The sequence below is a fragment of the Notamacropus eugenii genome, chromosome 1 (assembly GCF_028372415.1).
Source record: "Notamacropus eugenii isolate mMacEug1 chromosome 1, mMacEug1.pri_v2, whole genome shotgun sequence".
Taxonomy (NCBI): domain Eukaryota; kingdom Metazoa; phylum Chordata; class Mammalia; order Diprotodontia; family Macropodidae; genus Notamacropus; species Notamacropus eugenii.
The window spans coordinates 350595413-350613088 of NC_092872.1; the positions used below are offsets into that span (position 1 = coordinate 350595413).

At 37.4% G+C, this 17676-nt stretch overlaps 1 protein-coding gene across 1 annotated transcript in view; it reads right to left on the reverse strand.

The window, feature by feature from the left end:
* Nucleotides 1-17676, reverse strand: part of TRAF3 (TNF receptor associated factor 3) — a 162697-nt gene that overhangs the window by 30540 nt on the left and 114481 nt on the right. The window contains exons 3-5 of the mRNA XM_072630161.1: nucleotides 14742-15000; nucleotides 6184-6235; nucleotides 2568-2672 (exon numbers count right to left, since the gene is read on the reverse strand). Coding sequence (XP_072486262.1) covers nucleotides 2568-2672; nucleotides 6184-6235; nucleotides 14742-14983 — 399 coding nt within the window. The 5' untranslated portion in view covers nucleotides 14984-15000. The remainder of the gene's footprint in view (nucleotides 1-2567; nucleotides 2673-6183; nucleotides 6236-14741; nucleotides 15001-17676) is intronic.

The following is a 17676-nucleotide window of genomic DNA, read 5'->3' on the forward strand; positions in this document are numbered from 1 at the left end:
CACTTATTGGTTATGAGGGTTTTTTCCCTTCTTTTTTTTTTTTGGTATTATTCAATACAGATTGAGGGAAGTGTAATGCTAACGAGAGTTAAAGCTCTTCCCTACCCATTAATGGGCCTGTCCATTAAGGGAAACTTGCTTAGGAGAGATTTTTTGTTGTTGTTGGAAGGCCCACACCTTTTGTTAATTTCTAATGAGGCACTGGGTCATGAGAGTTGTGATGCTCTCTGACTCTGAAAAGTCTATAAATACTCTGAGGTGAGGTTTTACTTTTGGGCTTCCTGACTAGAACTGTTTGTTTGGCCAAATGAGACACTGGGAAGCTGCTAAAGAATCCTGCCCTCCTACCTGCTTTGAAAACCTAGATGTTGGGGCTTCTCTCTCTGGTAACTATATACGTATGGTCAGACAGTTGGATCTGTCTGTTGATGTGTGATATATGTATTGCTTATGGTTAGACAGTTGGAAGCCCTATCTGTTGGATTTTATTTCTCTGTATTTTCTCTGAAGTTCAGGGTGCTTTTCCCCCTGAACTAAGTGAATAATATACATGCTTGATTAAAGTGATTGTTGACCCCTCAAAAGTTGCTTTCCTTTTAGAAAAGCAGATCTACAGCAGGCCCTCCTATGCATGTTGGGGTCCTGGTTGTTACAGGAAACAATGGGAAGGAGAAATAATATATACTTTTTTTTTTTGGCAAAGAACATATACTTTAAAAAATAAACAAATTGGGGGGGAATGGCGGAAGGAAAGAAAAGCTAAACTATGACCATATAATTTATACATCAAATAAACTACTTTAGGGGTAGTATGGGGTGGTAACAAAGACACTGTTCTTGGAGGTAGCAGACCTGGAACAAATCACTTCACTTCATTTCATTTCCCTGCAAAACTAGGATGAGATACACTATTGCCCTAGAGGGCAAGAGTGCAACAAGGAAAATATTTTGTAAGCTGCCAATCACCATGTAAATGTGGCCCATTACTGTGTCACTGCAGTGCTTGTCAACAGTGTCACTGAAGCCTCTTAGATTCAGGGTGCTGGGTGACTCTAGTTTGGGCACTCATGTCACAGGAAACAGCATTTCAAATGAAAGCCACCCTGACTTTCACATTTTGGTTTTGTTTTTGATAGGTCAGTATAAATACGGTCTTATATAAGGCACAGTTGATGACAAGAATTCCCAATATGATGAGCATACCTAGCTCCCTCTAGAGAATGGACATACCTACTGGTAACTGGCACCATGGGAAGAAAACAAAGATCGTGATTGATTGGTTTTTCATCATTTAATTGGCTGGGCTTCTCGTGAAAGGGGAAGTGGCATTCTTTTGTTCTGGTCTATAAAGGTGAGATGATAGACCTGCTCAGTCCTTTTTCACCATTTCTTATTGTGTTTTTCTTTTAGAGTGCTGCCTGTGACAGAGTTAGAAGTTAACAGTTAACGGTGCCTCTGAGGAAGAAGCACTTGGCAAATTGTACTTCTGTCCAAGTGGACTAAGAGGAGAGTTTCTGGGATCTCAAATTCTTGGCCACCTCTTCTCTTTCTGTTTCCTTTTTTGAGAACAGATTAGAGTCCAGAGGCCTGAAAACAGACTTTACCAGCTAAAGAGATGGCAGCAATTTGGGCAATAATAGTTCCTGAAGAAGTATGGCTTAAGTAGACAACCAGTTGCCCACTTGGCTTAAGAGGGAGCAACGTTTCTGAACCCCAACCTTCTATGTAGAGGAAGAAGGATTTTGATTTCCTAGAAGGCCTAATCTTACAATGGATCCTTTTAGTCAGAGAAAGGAAATTTCTTGGGCAGAACCAGCCTTGGGAGTTGCCTTAAGGATAACCCCAAGTTTGAGAATTCAGTGATCAGACCTTCTGGAGGAGGCGAAGGGGGTGGGGGATTTCCTGAACAGCACAGTTCATGGAAAAAGAAGAGGATTACCCACATGGATCCTGTATGTGGAACAACAGCAAAAGAAGTGAGGCCACTGGTGCAGACAGGGGAGAAGTGATCAGGACCTGTCACCTCCAACTATTAACACGAGTGTTTCAGAGTCTGGGAATGTGGTCTTCTAGTCTAGCACCTCCAAAGATTATCTTCTGGAGGAATCTATATGATAGGTAGGATTGCCAGTTGGGAAAACTATGTAGGACTGGATGAGAAAGCAAGGGATTCACTAGAATGTTGGAATGTTCTCTCACTGAAAAGAATAGTGCACTAATAATGCTTTATGTTTTTTCTACATAGATTTTATGGACTCCAGTGAGTCCTATATGCCTATTGCATTTTGTTACCTTCAGTGCTTTTATGAGCATTACCTTTTACCCATAGATGTGAAAACCTGAGCAAGCTACATTGGCAATTTTCCAGAGTAAACTCTGGGTAGGAGCATAATGAACCAAAAAGAGAATAGGACCTTCTTAGGTCAGCCCTGTGTGAACCTGGAATTTTGGAGTCAGAGGCATATTTATGTTCCAGAAGATTTAGGCTATTCAAACTGGAAAATGGTGTCAATGTTAAGGAATTCAACTTCTTAATGTAACCTTAATAATGGTGGTTCAATGCTCACCAGCAAATGTCCCAGGGTTAATTGTTCTGTGCATCCTCTACTTTCATTTCTGCAATATATTTGAAGAGCCAGAATTTCTCTCTTACAGCAATTATCCTTAAATACCTGAAATTGAAAGGCACTTATTTCAGAGGATTAGCATCACTTGAAGAAAACATCAAACATCAAATAAAGCAAAAAGCTTTTAATGAAATTATAAACAAACTTTGAAGTGGACAACAACAGAGAGAGAGTTAAGAATCATCTAGATATTTTTGTGCAACGTAAAGGAACTATTTCTGCTATGAAACACAATTAAAATAATCTAATCATAACAAAATTTATTAGATGGCACTAAAGGAAAGCTGGTCATAGGTAGTGGTAAGCTATTTAAAATGTCAACATGATTGACTTTTCAGATGATATTACCTAGCTAAAGGGTACAAGTATAATATGCATACATTGCTGAACTTTTTCAAATATGTAGTTAAACAGATAACCATATTTTCAGGAACAAAGAACTAATAAGGTATGTAGAGATAGGCTTCATTGTAAAAAAACAAAATTAAAAAACCAGATGGAATAGAATCTTATACAGAATCTCAGAACTGGAAAGTTTCATTTAGTTCAATACCCGACTCAGCGAATGAATGATTCTCTTTTACAATATTCCTGGCGAAGTGACTATCTAGCTGCTGTTTAAGGGCCTTGTATAACCTGACAAAGTAATCAGTTTTATAGCTGAATAATTCTAAAGATATATAAATTCTTCCTTACACTGAGCTGACTTACTAAAAAAAAAAAACTTTAGTAAAATTAGCTATAGCATATTTTTCATAAATATAAAAAGCCTAACAGTACACATTAGTTTTGGGTGGGTGTTGGTGACAGTTCCTAACAGAAGCATCATAAACAAATTCTCTTTCACACAATGAGCAAGTGGAAGAACAAATTCCATACCCCAAAGGTAAATAAAAGTAATAAGCAACCTAAAAGTGGAACAACAATGATGACAACAAGAACAACTTAATGGAAAGAAAGTGGTCTTGGGAGGAGGGGGTAATCAGAAGCAAACACTTTGGAGGTAGGAGAGAATAAGATAAATGAGGGGCAGGACAGGATGGAGGGAAATATAGTTAGTCTTTCACAACAAGACTATTATGGAAGTGCTCTGCATGACTACACATTGCCTTCTCAGTGAGGGTGGGTGGGGAGGAAGGAAGGGAGAGAATGTGGAACTCAGTTTTAAAAACAAATGTGAAAAATTGTTTTTACATGTAACTAGGAAATAAGACATACAGGTAATGGGGTATAGAAATCTACCTTGTCCTACAAGAAAATAGAGGGGAAGGAGATAAGAAACGAGGAGAAGGTAATAGAAGGGAGAGCAAATTGGGGCAAAAGATAATCAGAATGTATGATGTCTTGGGGTGGGGGAGAGGGGAGATGGGGAGAAAATTTAGAACTCAAACTCTTGTGGAAGTGAATGTTGAAAACCAAAAATGAGTTAATTTAAAAAGAAAAAGAATAGTGGTCTCTGAAGCTATGAGTAGAAGTCCGAGCTCCAAACTTACTAGTTGTATCTCTCATTGTTTATTTTTCCTGAGCCTCAGATTCCTTACCAATTAAATAGAAATAATACTTATATTACCTCCCCCTTTAAGGGTAATTATGAGGTCAGCACTTTGTAAATATGAAAATGTGATTATTATTTTTAGTGTTATATTGCAGTACTAAGATTAAGTTGCTCATGACAATTCATTCTTTCTGAAAAAGCTCATGATTATAAATGTTCAAAAATATTTACTGCAAAGACTGTTTAATCTGACAATAAAATGGAGTTTTATCTTAGAAAAGAAAATGTTCCTATCTTTCTTTTGTTTTTAACCATAGTTAACATTCTTTAGCACTTAACATACTATGAATTCAACTCAATTCAACAAATATTTACTGAGTATTTACTATGTGTAAGGCCCTGCTATTCACTGGGAAATAGTCTTGCTTTCTAAATGACATCATCTGTAACATTTTTGTTACGAAAAGTTTTAATTTAATGTCTACTAAAGAAGATCCTGTGATAACTGAAAAATAAACATGAAACTTTAATTTTCTTTTCAACTTCATTGGGAAAGAAATGGAATAAATTGATGTCAATTATTAAAAATAAAGAAATTCAGAACCAAATAAAGGTCTTTCGTAAATACGGCTTAAAAATGTCATGAACTTAAGGTACTAAAATCATCACGGCAGATACTTCAAAAATACAAAGAAAATAATTTTACCTTTATTTTATCAGATTCTCTAAGTCTCGAGTCATATCAGGCTCTTTATTGGAAAAAAAAATTGATCTTACAAAGGCAGCACAGTAGATAAATGGCTGGACTTGGAAGACGGGAAGAAATAGCTTATAATTCAGCCTCCGGCACTTGCTAGCTATGCCTATGGACAAGACACTATACCTCTATATGTCTCAGTTTCATCAACTGTAAAAAGAAGCTAAATAGCACTGGGACTATAAGAGATTTTTTGTAAGGATCAACCTTTGAAGTGTTACTGAAAAGTCAGTCATTACGTTTATTATGACTGTCATTAGAATAATTGAATTTGGGAGTTGAAAGGCATACATGGAGTTCAACCCCTTCACTTTACAGACAAGGACAAAGGCAGACTGAGAGATATAGCATTAGAATCCCTTGGTCTTTAGGTCTACAGTTGCATGGGCACAATTCAGGGAGGAGGCATAACTAGTATATTACTAACAAAAAAATCTCTCTCTCTATGCTGAGATAGTATTAGAACCCATAATATAACAACAATAACAATGCTTACATTACACAAATTCATCTGGGTTTGCTTTTCTCGCAGGTAAGTTTGTTCTTTAAGTTTTAAAAACTTCATATACAGAACATTCCCTTTCTTGCCACTCCCTCCTATGCCCCTCTAGCCCTGAATATAATTATACTATTATTTTTTGATGATCACAACATTCTAAAGGCTTGATCAATTTTTCTTCATTCAAAATGTTAAAGACTGCATGTATTTTTTACTGATATATTTGGAATTATATAATGAATCATTTCAAATTCACCATATCACTAGAAGTATTGAAACAGAGGCTGAATGACTGTTTTGAGGGTGTTAGGATTCCTGCATGAAAGAGGAGGTAGGACTCGCTGATCTCTAAGCTCCCTTCCAACTATAAATCAAACAATGCCTGCCCTCAAGGAGCTTATATTACACTATGGTGGAAAGAATATTGGTCAAGAGGTCAAAAAAATGTGGTTTTGAGACCCTACTCTGTTGTTTATTAGATATGGGACCATGGACAAATTAATTCTGAAAAATGAGATAGTCTGACTCTAAGGTTCTTTTAAGATCTAACATATTGTGAAATTTCATCTATACCTAATGATTTGATTTAGGATTTGAATGGGAGGGGTGTTAATTTAAACTAATAAATAAGATTAACCAAAACAGTGTGGCAAAATTAAAAAATAAGATGGCATCAAACATATGTAAAAAAAGATTACCTTTTTTTCACCTTTTAAAATTTCTTTTCATACAGATTCCATTTAAAAATTATAACTAAATTATAAAAAATATTTTCACAAAGTAATTGTAAAGAACTTTGAAATACCTTATCTTTAATGATGTTTTCTTGACATGCTGTACATTTTGGACTTGGAGCACTGGGGAAAAACACACAGATTAATTACATAGTAGCACAACAAACCATTCTTAAAAATTCGAAGTTTTACTTACTTTTTAAAATGTAACAAATATTTTAGGACACAACAATCTTCAAACTGATACCACTTAATGAAAATCATTATGCTTAATTTTAATTGTCCAATGTGTCTTGCTTCTACCGCAAGCCTCACTTCAGTCCACTGTGAGGTGAACTGGGAATAAAATGAGATACCATGCTGAGGAGGAGATAATGTAGAAAAAAAAAATTAATTTAAAAAAAGTTTGCAAACTTTAAAAATAAGAATTCACTTCAGCTCCCAGGTACTTTGTATGAGTCCCTTCAACACTGATCAAAGTACATTTGCTTATAGAAATCACAACTAAATACCTCTGAAAGGGAATTTAGGTCTCCAGGTACCAGCATCATCTCATCTTATAAGTTACCCTTACTTAAAATTTTTTTTTAACATTGTATCTGATGGCTATTTTCTTTATTATATAATTTTTTAAAAACCCAATGCAACTCACATTTTAAAAATAATATCTTACTGTTTTCAGGTTGATTTTCCTGATTCACAGTTTATCACATCACTCCTCTTCTCAAAAAGTTCTAATGACTCCCTAAGTGCCTATGTAGTAACATTTTAAAACATAGCCTGGTATTGAAGCCTGCCACAATCTTACAGCCTTATCTCCCATTTTGCACTGGAGAGAAATTAGAATACTCTGAATGTGTTCATATTTTCCTATCTCCATAACTCTGCCCTTGTCATTCCCTAAGCCTGAAATGCAGTTCTCCAATATAATTTCTACCTGCTGAAATCCCACCCATCCTTGAAGGGTCAGGTCAAACGCTACCTTCTCTAGAATATTTTCCCCAACTCTCCCATTCAGAAATTAGAGCCTTCCCTCTCCAAAAATGCTCTCAAAGCATTCTGTTTGTATTTCTCTTATGCTTATTACATTTTATTTTGTTTTTTTCTCACTGATATAACTTATCTCTCTATTAGATTAGCTATAAATTCATTAAGAGAGAGAGAGAGATCAAGTCTTACTGATCTTGGGCTCCTCTTCAGAGTCCAGCACAATGCTTCTCACATGAATATTTGTGGAATGAAGTATGAAAATTTAGCACTGGTACTACCAAAACTGTGATGCTCTTTAGTTGGGGAGAGTTTCTTTCTCTACAAAATGAATATGTGGACTAGTTGATCTCTAAAGTCTCTCCTCATTAATTTTCTGTGCCACCAAACAACAGACAGAAAAAGAGGGCCATCAGGGTTGGTGAAAGAAAGACTAGAGAGAAAACATAGCCTAGTTTGTACTTTTTCTTAAGAGTTTATCTCCTTTATTTAACCAGTTGGACCATCACTTCCTGGCCATCTCTACACCATGATGCTACCACCATCATCACACTCCCTCACTCCAAACAAGAACCTTAGATAATCACTACCTTTTGGAAGCCAGACTCTGATAGGTGAGCTTTCACCTTTACTTACTCAGAACTGGGCTTCTACAATACTTCCCAGGCATCTCAATGCTATTCTGTTGTGTAAGTATCCATCTACCCCTGTAAGTTTCTCTTTATGTACTGCCTTCCACCATAGGACAGTGCCTGGTACATAGTACCAGTACTTTCTTTGCTTTACTACCATGTATCTATCTTTCTTACTGAATATTCATTTAGTAAACATTGCATTTCCTGATAACACACCATACCACACTCTCTGTAACTACTCCTGCCCAGTTAGTTATAAAGCTCAAAGCCCACAAGCCTAAGAGATACTTCTGAACAGTAAGGAGAGTCAGTAGATTTGACATATTAGACCCTAATGATTTTCAAGTGATCTTTTAAAAAGAAATCTTCATGACAAGATATTTTTCCTCTTTTCCTAAAGGTTTCCTTTCTTCACAAAAGTCCTGTTCCAGTACTTAAACATGGCAGTGGAGGTACTCTTGTGTTCTTGAGGGCTGTACTAACAGATCAGGAGCTCTAGTAAATTCTCTCAAGCAGGCAAGGCTAGGCGGCCTAGGAATAAACTGAACCAAGCACAAATAAGGTAAAGTACTACAAAATTTATGTCCAGTATGTTGATCACTAAGTGCTGAATTCTTCAGCTTTGGTGACCCATGAAACAAAAATTAAATTTAAAAAATGGTCTTCAGCACTGGGCTGTATCCTTATACTTCCATAGTGACAGTGATATAGTTATGAAAAAGGAGACAGAAGGTGCTAGGAATCACACAGTTCTTAGACCATCTAGAAATATTAATTTAACTCTAAACATGAGATCCTTGTCAAATAACAATGACTAACATACTGCTGGAAGAACAGCATATTGATACTGACATTCATGATATAAGAAAGTTGGAGCTTGAAAGACAGTTTACAGCTTTTGTTTGGAGAGGAAAATAGAGGAGTTGGAAGAATTAGTTTCAACATGTACTCCAAAGTATTGGGAAATGTCACATTGTTTCATGTGATTATAATATCACAAATCTCAAGGTGGTGGAGACACTAAAGGCTATTGAATGCAACCTTTTAATTTTATATCTAAGCAAAACGTAAGCAGAAATAGCTTCAATGTGGACAGAAGGAAAGATGGTAAAAAGTGTTGGATAATGTTGGTTAAGATTAAGAGACAACAGAAGCTATGGCCTTGCAGACTACACAGAAGTTTATGTATATACTAAATACTTCCTTCAAAAAAGTCAGAAGGTGATGGACAAGGACATCACCAAAGATCATTACAAAAAAATGAAACTGACTTAAAACTTAACAGACAGGAAATTACAGGTAATTGATGTGCAGTCATTTCTGAATTAGTCATGTGCTATGTGTACTGACATGTCAAAGCAAAGATCAAAATCAACACAAAAACAGAAAAAAGAATAAAGATGAGAGGATATGATATACTATTACATAGCTCTAACCTGACTTATTCAAATGAGCTGTTGATAGCAAAGAAAGTAAAATATATAAAAGAAAAGCCAATGGCACTTCAACCATTTTTAAAATGGTTTAGAGAGTTGCCTGGGGCAATGCGAGGTTAAAATGACTTTTCTAGGGTCACACAGCCAATGAGTATGGGTCAGGGATGGTACCTGAACCCAGACTTTCCTGACTTTGAAACCAGCTCTCTATACACTGCAACTAGCTGCCTCTATGAGCATCATTTTCTCATTAGTTTAGTCTCAGTAATCATCACAATAAAAATGCTGAGTCCAAAAATTGTTAGCAAACACTTTATCCCTCTGTGAATTAGAAAGACAGAGTCAAATCAACACAAATTTGTAATATCTTGTGGAAGACAGTTAAGGATTTGGGGTAGCATGACCTCTAGGCCCAGCATGACTTTTTAGACATCCCAACCCAAATATCCTATAGATGTCTCAAACTCAGCAAGCCCAACACAGACCTCATGATCTTTCTCCCCAAACTCTCCCAGCTTCTGAATTTTCCTTTCACTGTTGAGAACACAACCATTCTATCCTCTAAGACATCCAGACTCAAAACCTTGGTGTCATTCTCCAGTTTTCACTTGCAGTCAGTCATCTCACATATCCAATCTTTTCTCAAGTCTTGCCAATTCTACATTCATAAAATCTTATACTTTCCCTTTCTCCACATTCACACTGCCACTACTGTGGTGCAGTTCTTCATCACTACACACCTTGATTATTACAATTATTCTTCCTGACTCAAGTTTCTCTTCACTCCAGTCCATTCTCCACTAAGGTGCTAAAGTGACTTTCCTAAAGCACAGATCTGACCATGTTACCTCCTCCAAAATAAACTCTATTGGTTACCTACTACTTCCAGAATAAAATATAAAATTCTCTGCTTGGCTTCTAAGGCCATTTACAATCTAATTTCTTCCTACCTTTCCAGTCTTTTATTTTATTCCACATACTTCATAATACAATCATGCCAGTTTCTTACTGTTCTTCATACATGATATTTCATCTCCTAACTCTGTACCTTGCTTTTTCACTGGCTATCCTCCGATGCTCAAAATGCTCTCCTTTCTTACCTACACCTCTTGACTTCCTTCAGGACTCAGCTCAAATCTCACTTTTTAAAGGAGGACTTTCCCTGTCTCTTCTCTCCTCTATTCTCTTCTTCCTCCCTGCCCCCATGCTAGTGCCTTCCCTATGAAATTACTTTCCACTTACACTAAAATATTTTGTACACATAATTTTTTTTGCATCTTGTCTCTCCCATTAGAACATAAGCTCCTCGATAGCAAGGACCGTATTTCTGCCCCTTTTTTGTATCCTTAATATTTAAAACAATGCCTGGCACATAGTAAGCACTCAATAAATACTTGTCAACTGATCTACCATCTAAAGAAGCAAGATGTAACATGGGGAAAAACAAACTTGCAGAAACCTTGGCATAAGACCCAAATGAAAGGGAGACAACAAATAGACAAAAAATGGAAGAGATCTGTCATCATTTCTATAACAAATTTTTTTTATCCATAACTGCATAAAAACCATTATATTTTAACAGCTCAATTTTAACAGCTTAATTTGCCAATTAAGGAAGTGGAAATGGCATTAAAAAGGCAAAACAGGAAGAATGACTGGACAAGACAAATCAAGTATAGACCAAAGAAATATGTGTTGGAGATAACATAATTTGGAGTGTGATTATCTGAATATCTGAAAGAAAAGAGAATTACTAAAATCACTCATTATTTTATGAACAAAAAAGGTATTTAAAATTTGAGAAGGCACCAATAGCTAATCACCTACATACAGGCCTACTTTCTCATATTTATAAAATCTATGAGAATAATCTACATATATTTTGAGGGTATCCTTAATGAAGATGTGAGAAGGAAACAGGAAGGCTTTTACCAATGATTTTCTACAGCAGACTACATCTTTACAGCTACTCAACCAATAAAAAGTTCAAAGAATATAAGATCTCACTGTTCTTATTGTTTATTACAAAAAAGCATCTGAGTCAATAAAACTAAATATGATCTTAAAGACACTGCTCCAACAAAGGGGTTTCCATGATTCTGTTAAGCTCACATAAGACTCACTGACAACAAGAAAGATGATTTTGTTCAACAGTCTTCTGATATTTAAATGAAGCCTAAAATATGGAGACCAATGTATGCTCACTAAAGGCATTCACTTTTGTCTTAGTGAATGTACCAAGTGTAAGTGGAAGATGGGTTTGTATCACATCAAACCCCACAATACTACTACAGAGTTTCCCAAATAAGGGTCACAACTATTTAAGAATTCAATATAACAATCCATATAAGAAAAAGCAAATGGATGAGAGTGCCTATTACTAAGGCCATGTTCTATATGGCCTTACAGTTGGATGGGCTGGTCCATCAACACAGAGATTTTGGGCAGACACTGAAGATGGATGACAAACTAGGCCCAGCACTGAATAGGATAAAGAGAAAGAAAACAGGCTGGATTGTATTTGGAAAATAATGTGGTGTTTTCAAGGATACCAAGATGCCCCCTGAAACAAAACATTATTATTCTTCAAGTGGTTCTATATATCCACGAATCATGTAATGCCACAATTTTAGAAGCATCAAAATTTCAGGTGCTCTAAAAGACAATGGCGAGACATATGATGCATTTAATAGCACATATTACCAGTGAATCTTTTATGCTGCCTTTTTATCATGCAGGGGATGCATTATCAGAAAAAAAGAGTTTGGCTGCTCAAGTAGCAAAAGTGAGAGATAATAAACTGTCAACCCAGTGTTTCCTACATAATATTAGAAGAGCTAAGATTCCAGCATGTTTATAGATGGAAGACATAAATAAGAGTTGTATAGGACAAGAAGGCATTCAATCTGTAGCAAGGGAGGGAACATCAATTAGATACATGTAAGTATTCAAAGAATGACAGATTGCTATTAACAAGAATTTTAATAAAGATTTATAGAAAAATTACAGTTAAAAATCAAGAAATGAGATGTCATGGTAGAGACTAAGAAAATTTTCCAATAGAATATATGTGTGAGTATGTCATTTCATACATATAGTGCATTACCATTTTTTGGTAATGAAGGATTTCTAAAATATATCTGTGATTTTCTTGGCTATGTGTGACAGGTTCTGATTCTTTTACTCATAGAAAATTCAAACATAACAGTAAATCTGAATAACATATTTAGAAGATAATTTTTTCTCTTTTCCCTACACCTTTCATCTCTATTCCCACGTAGCCATACTGAAAATATAGATAAGTAACTCTTTCACATTTATATTTGTCCTCCACAGCCTTCACATAGTTCTCCTTGTGGCCTCTTTGTTCTGAGACTTAGTGGTCTTGGCCACACCTACTTCAGAATCCAGAAGGTTAGATTAGCAAGCTAGAGAAAGATGCTTGCTGGCTTTAGGAAGAGATCTCCCAGCAATCTAGTTCCTTCTCCCAGGAGTTTTGCCTTGACCTTGTGGAAAGATCTGACTTGGATAAGTTCATAGCAACTCATCTTGCTCATCAAGTACACAGAGAGCACTAGGAAAGGCAAAGTGGTCTGGGAGCAGGGCCCAAGTAGATGTGAGTTCTAGGGTTGATCTAGAATTTCTGAAATCCAATCAGGCTGCAGACTGTACATGATTTTTAAATTTCTTATTTTGTCTTCTCTCATTTCCTTTCTCTTGAGAGGGTTTAAGTCTGATATTTTCCCTGGACCATGGGAGACTTAATTCCTTTTCTTAAATGGTTTTATCCTTCTGTGTTTAAATATTTACTTTTTTGTGTTAAGCCACTATATATGATAAAAACTGTGCAACATCTGTGATTTTGTGTACTTTATTATTCAAATGTAGGGCAGCAATTAGGGAATCCCTGGGAAAGGAAAAAAATAGAGTTAAAATTTGTGGTATCTTGTCAGAATGCAATCTCTGGCTAGGAACTTCAGTTAAGTGAGAAAGAGTTAGTGATTCATTTTTACCACTTCCCAGTACAGAGAGGGTACCTGGATTTCTAAAGCAAATGAGTCAGAAGTATGACTATGGCTGGTTAAATAGGTGTGCTGACACTGAGGAGCCTAGTTTTTAAAGGAAAACTTTTCCTTCAGAGGGGGAAGGGCAAAGAGGGTGACTAGAAAGTCACACCCAAAAGGGAAAGAGCAGCCCAGATCACTAACTGGAGGGCAAACAAGAGTGACTGCTGTTGGGACTGGAAGCTCAATTCCGTGTGGACAGTCTCGGGCAGGTAAAAGTGGGACTTCTAAATCTTAGAGTCTTACGAGGCCCTCCATGAACAGCGGGGGTTCGAGAAGGTCAGACCGAGCTCGGCTAGCTCGGGTATTTCCGCCTCTCCCCGGGAGATACCTGATGGGTGGAGTCTCCCTGCCCTCGAGGTCGTCCCGGATTGGAGCACACCTAGTTACCTAACAGCACGGTATTGAGATGCAAACTGTGTGGCTGAAGATTAAGTAGGATTGAGGAAGCCTAAAAGCTCTCTTAGCACGTGTGGAGCCAAAGAGAAAAGTAGGGCTCCGCTTCTTTTCTTTCCTCTCTCCCCTCCCCCTCTCTCCCCGCTTGTACTTCTACTTCCAATCCCTTAAGCTTAGCCTTCTTAGGAAATCTCCCCCTCTTCGTCCTAAGAAAGAAGACCCCCCTGCACTTGTAACCGAAACCCTGTAATAAAGCTCAACCCCTGTTTGACTCTGGAACGTCCTTTCTCTCATACGTGCATCTGGCGTGGCCAGCCGAAGACCTGGACAGGTAAGAAAGACTCGGGTAGCCCAATACAGGCCTCTAGGCTTGGCAGACTGCCAATACTGCTGGTCTGTAGCACCACCAACACAGCAAAGATGAGTTGGATATATAGCTTATCATACAATGTTAATAGCTGTAATTAGCATGTATACACACACATATAAATGGCTATAATACACATATATATTTATGCAAATATTTGTTATATGTGTGTGCATATATAGGCATATGTAATGTAGCAATAGCTGTAATAGCTATAAAAAGAGCCAAATGCCTTTTACAAAGATAAAAATGATGTCTCAAGAATAAACGATCTCTATGTGAGCTCATCTGTATCACTACACACATTACATTCTCAGAAAAAATGAAGCTATTCCATTCATATTTCAAAAGCTAACCTCATAAATAGGCTAGTTACTTTCATCAATGACCTATCACTGATGACACTCATCAATGATACATCACAGACAAGAAGATCCCAATTAAAAGATTCAATAAAAATTTTTCCTTTTCTGTTAAAAAACCGACAACTTTGTCTCATCTTCAATCATGCAAAGAGTTGTCCTCCATATTTTAATCGTTTTTTTTCCCCTAAAAAATCCCAGGAGCAGGCTCTGAGAATTTGATCGCACAGAATCTGTGTGTGTGTGTGTGTGTGTGTGTGTTTGTGTGTGTCTGTACAAGTTGAAACTGAAAAAATCATGTATGTAAAGATTGAAACTGAAAAATTTTTACCTCAAAAACATCTAGTCCAAAATATTTTTGTTGCCAACCAGAAACACATACCTCAACAAGACATGCATGCAGGTTTCACAGAATCGGTGACCACATTCTGTCTGCTTTGGGTTACATAAAATGAGGTGACACTTTTCACACTTATATTTGTCTTCCACAGGCTTCACAAACTTTTCCTTGTATCCCCCTTGTTCTGGGACATATATCGATACTCCAGCACCACGATCAGGATTTGCCTTTTGTTGTACAGTTTGCAATGGAGCAGGGGGGTCCATCTTTTTACTGGAATCCATTTTAGAAGAGAAAAATTCTGCAGATGAAAAAGAAAATTATACAATGAATAAGTGAAGCATTAACATGAACATCAGAAAGAGGAATCCTCTAGGAGGTACGACACCTAATTTCATGGATACTATGATCTCCATTTTGCAGAAGAAACCAAATAGCAGAGAGAGGATTACTTGTCATGTCAATATTAAAAGGCAAGATTTGAACCCAGATCTCTCCAGACTCCTAGCCTGGAAATCTTTCTACTACATGATGTTAGCAGCCGCTATGGATATGCATGAGTATTTCCAGGGTATATTCACAAACATAAATTCTCTTCCTCAAAGATGAAACCAAAATATTCAGATACCAGAAAGCCAATTCCATCATGGTAACAATGACGTCTGTACATGTTACCAATAAAGGGAGCACAGCCATCCCCAAGCCTTCCCTCCATCAAACCTTCCCACAAACAAGCTCCCTTAGGCAAAATCACTCCCTCTCTCACTCACTCGAACTGTTCTGCTCTGCTCTCCCTCCTCTCTCTCCCAACTCTACCTCATTCTCTCTTCGTGTTCCACCTTTTCTGTTCCACCTATTCAGCAATCTCCTTTTACCATGGGCTCCATGTGACTCAGGCTGTGGGCTGGGCCAAGGCACAAAGCAGGTCATCTGGACCTATTAAGGGAAGATCTTCAAATTCCCTTACCATTACAATGCTAAAAGAAGGGATTTGATCCTGGAGGTAACAGAAAGCCATTGGAGCCTACTGAGCAAGAGAGTAAGGTGGTCAGATCTGTGCTTTAGGAGTATCATTTTGGCAACTGTGTGAAAAACAGATTGGTAAAAGGAGAGATTTGAGGCAGGGAAATGAATTAGGAATCCGCTGTAATAGTCTAGGTGAAATAATGATGGCTTGAATCAGGGTGGTGATTACGTGAGTAGAGAGAAGGGGATGGAAGTGAAAGATGTTATGATGGTAGAATCAACAACTGATGAGATATGAGAGAGAGAGAGAGAGAGAGAGAGAGAGAGAGAGAGAGAGAGAGAGAGAGAGGAGTTGAAGATGACTTCAAGGTTCAGTCACCTTAGGTGACTGGAAAGAAGTTGGTGCCCTTAGCAGAAATAGCAGGGAATTTGAAAAGAAGGGTAGGTTTATAGGGAAAGAGAATTAAATTGTGTTTGGACCATGCCAAGTCTGAGATACCTACAGGACATCTAGTTTGAAATGTCTACTAAGAGATGGTGGCACAAGATGAGAACCCTGAAGAAGAATGAGGCCTGGATGTATATTTGGGAACCTTCCATACAGAGATGCTAATTGAATTCATGTGAGACTCCAGGAGTGGAACAGAAAGATCAGGACAAGGCCCTGTGATATGCAATGAGGATACACAATATGGAAGATCAATGAACAAAGGACAAGCAACAGTTAGACAGGTAGAAGCATAAAGAGAAAGAAGTGTCTCAAAAATTCAGATAAGACAGAGAATCCAGAAGAAGAAAGTGGTAAATTGTATCAAGGCTGTAGAGAGTTCAATAAGGATGAAGACTGAGAAAAGACTCCCAGATTTGGAAATTAAGAATTCAGTGATTACTCTGGAGAGAAGAGTTTGAATAACAAGGTAAGAAACAGGCTTACAAAAGATTGAGGAGTGATAGGAGAGGAAGTGAAGCAATGGGAGCAGAAAACTTTTTGAAGGATTTTGACAATGAAAGGAAGGACAGATACAGAATGACAACTTCAAGGAACAGTAAGGTCAAATAAAGGTTTTGAAAAGATATTGAGATCTGGGCATTTTTTGTAGTTAAGCAAGGAAGAAGCCAGTAGAAAGGGAAAGATTAAAGGTTAAAAAGGATGGCTGCGGGGGTAACCTGGTGAAAGAGAAAGAAGGGCACATGATAAAGGTGGCAAGGAGAAAGGCCACTTCATCGGAGACTGGAATAAAGGAAACAATAAAGGGATGATAAAGGGGTTTTGAGAGGTAGAGAAGATAGAGCTCATGGCAAATAGCCTCTACGTTCTCAGTAAAGGCCCTTTGCCGAGAGGCTTGGGGAAGAGATCGTATGAGAAGTTGGAGGATATAATAAAAGGTTTCAAACAGATGTTGTGGAGAGTGTGACAAAGAATCAGGAAAGAGTTAAAAGGACTGTTTTGCCACAATAAGGCCCCAGTTAATGTTACATAATATAAATAATTATTTATAAATAAACCTAGTCCAACAGTGGACAGTTGTATAATGTTCACAGTTCAGCAGCATGTAAGTATAAAGTAGGTGGTGGGAGTTATCCAGGGCTGTGCTTGTGCAACCCCACATATGGTGGCAGGACAAAGAATCAAAGTATTTAAGAGAGCAAAGTGATATAGTAAATGCAGTGCTGGGTCTGGAGTAAGAAAGACCTCAGTATGACTATGGGAAAGTCACTTCAATTCTGTCTTAGTTTCCTCTCAGGACAGCCCTTGGAGAAAGAGGATCATGTTTTCTGAGATCCACACTAAGGGATGAGGCCTCAGACCAGTGTTTCCCACCTTGTCCTCCTTTATCTCTCACTAAGAGCGGTGATGAAAAAGTCCAATGCCCTACTTCAGCAAAAGAAGTCATTCCCACACCAAGTCACTAGGGTAGAAATAGGTAAATGTGGGTGCTTGAGGAAAAATCAACATGCATGTTGAAGGTCCCTAGTATAGAAGGGTAGAGAGGAAAACTATGAAACAGGT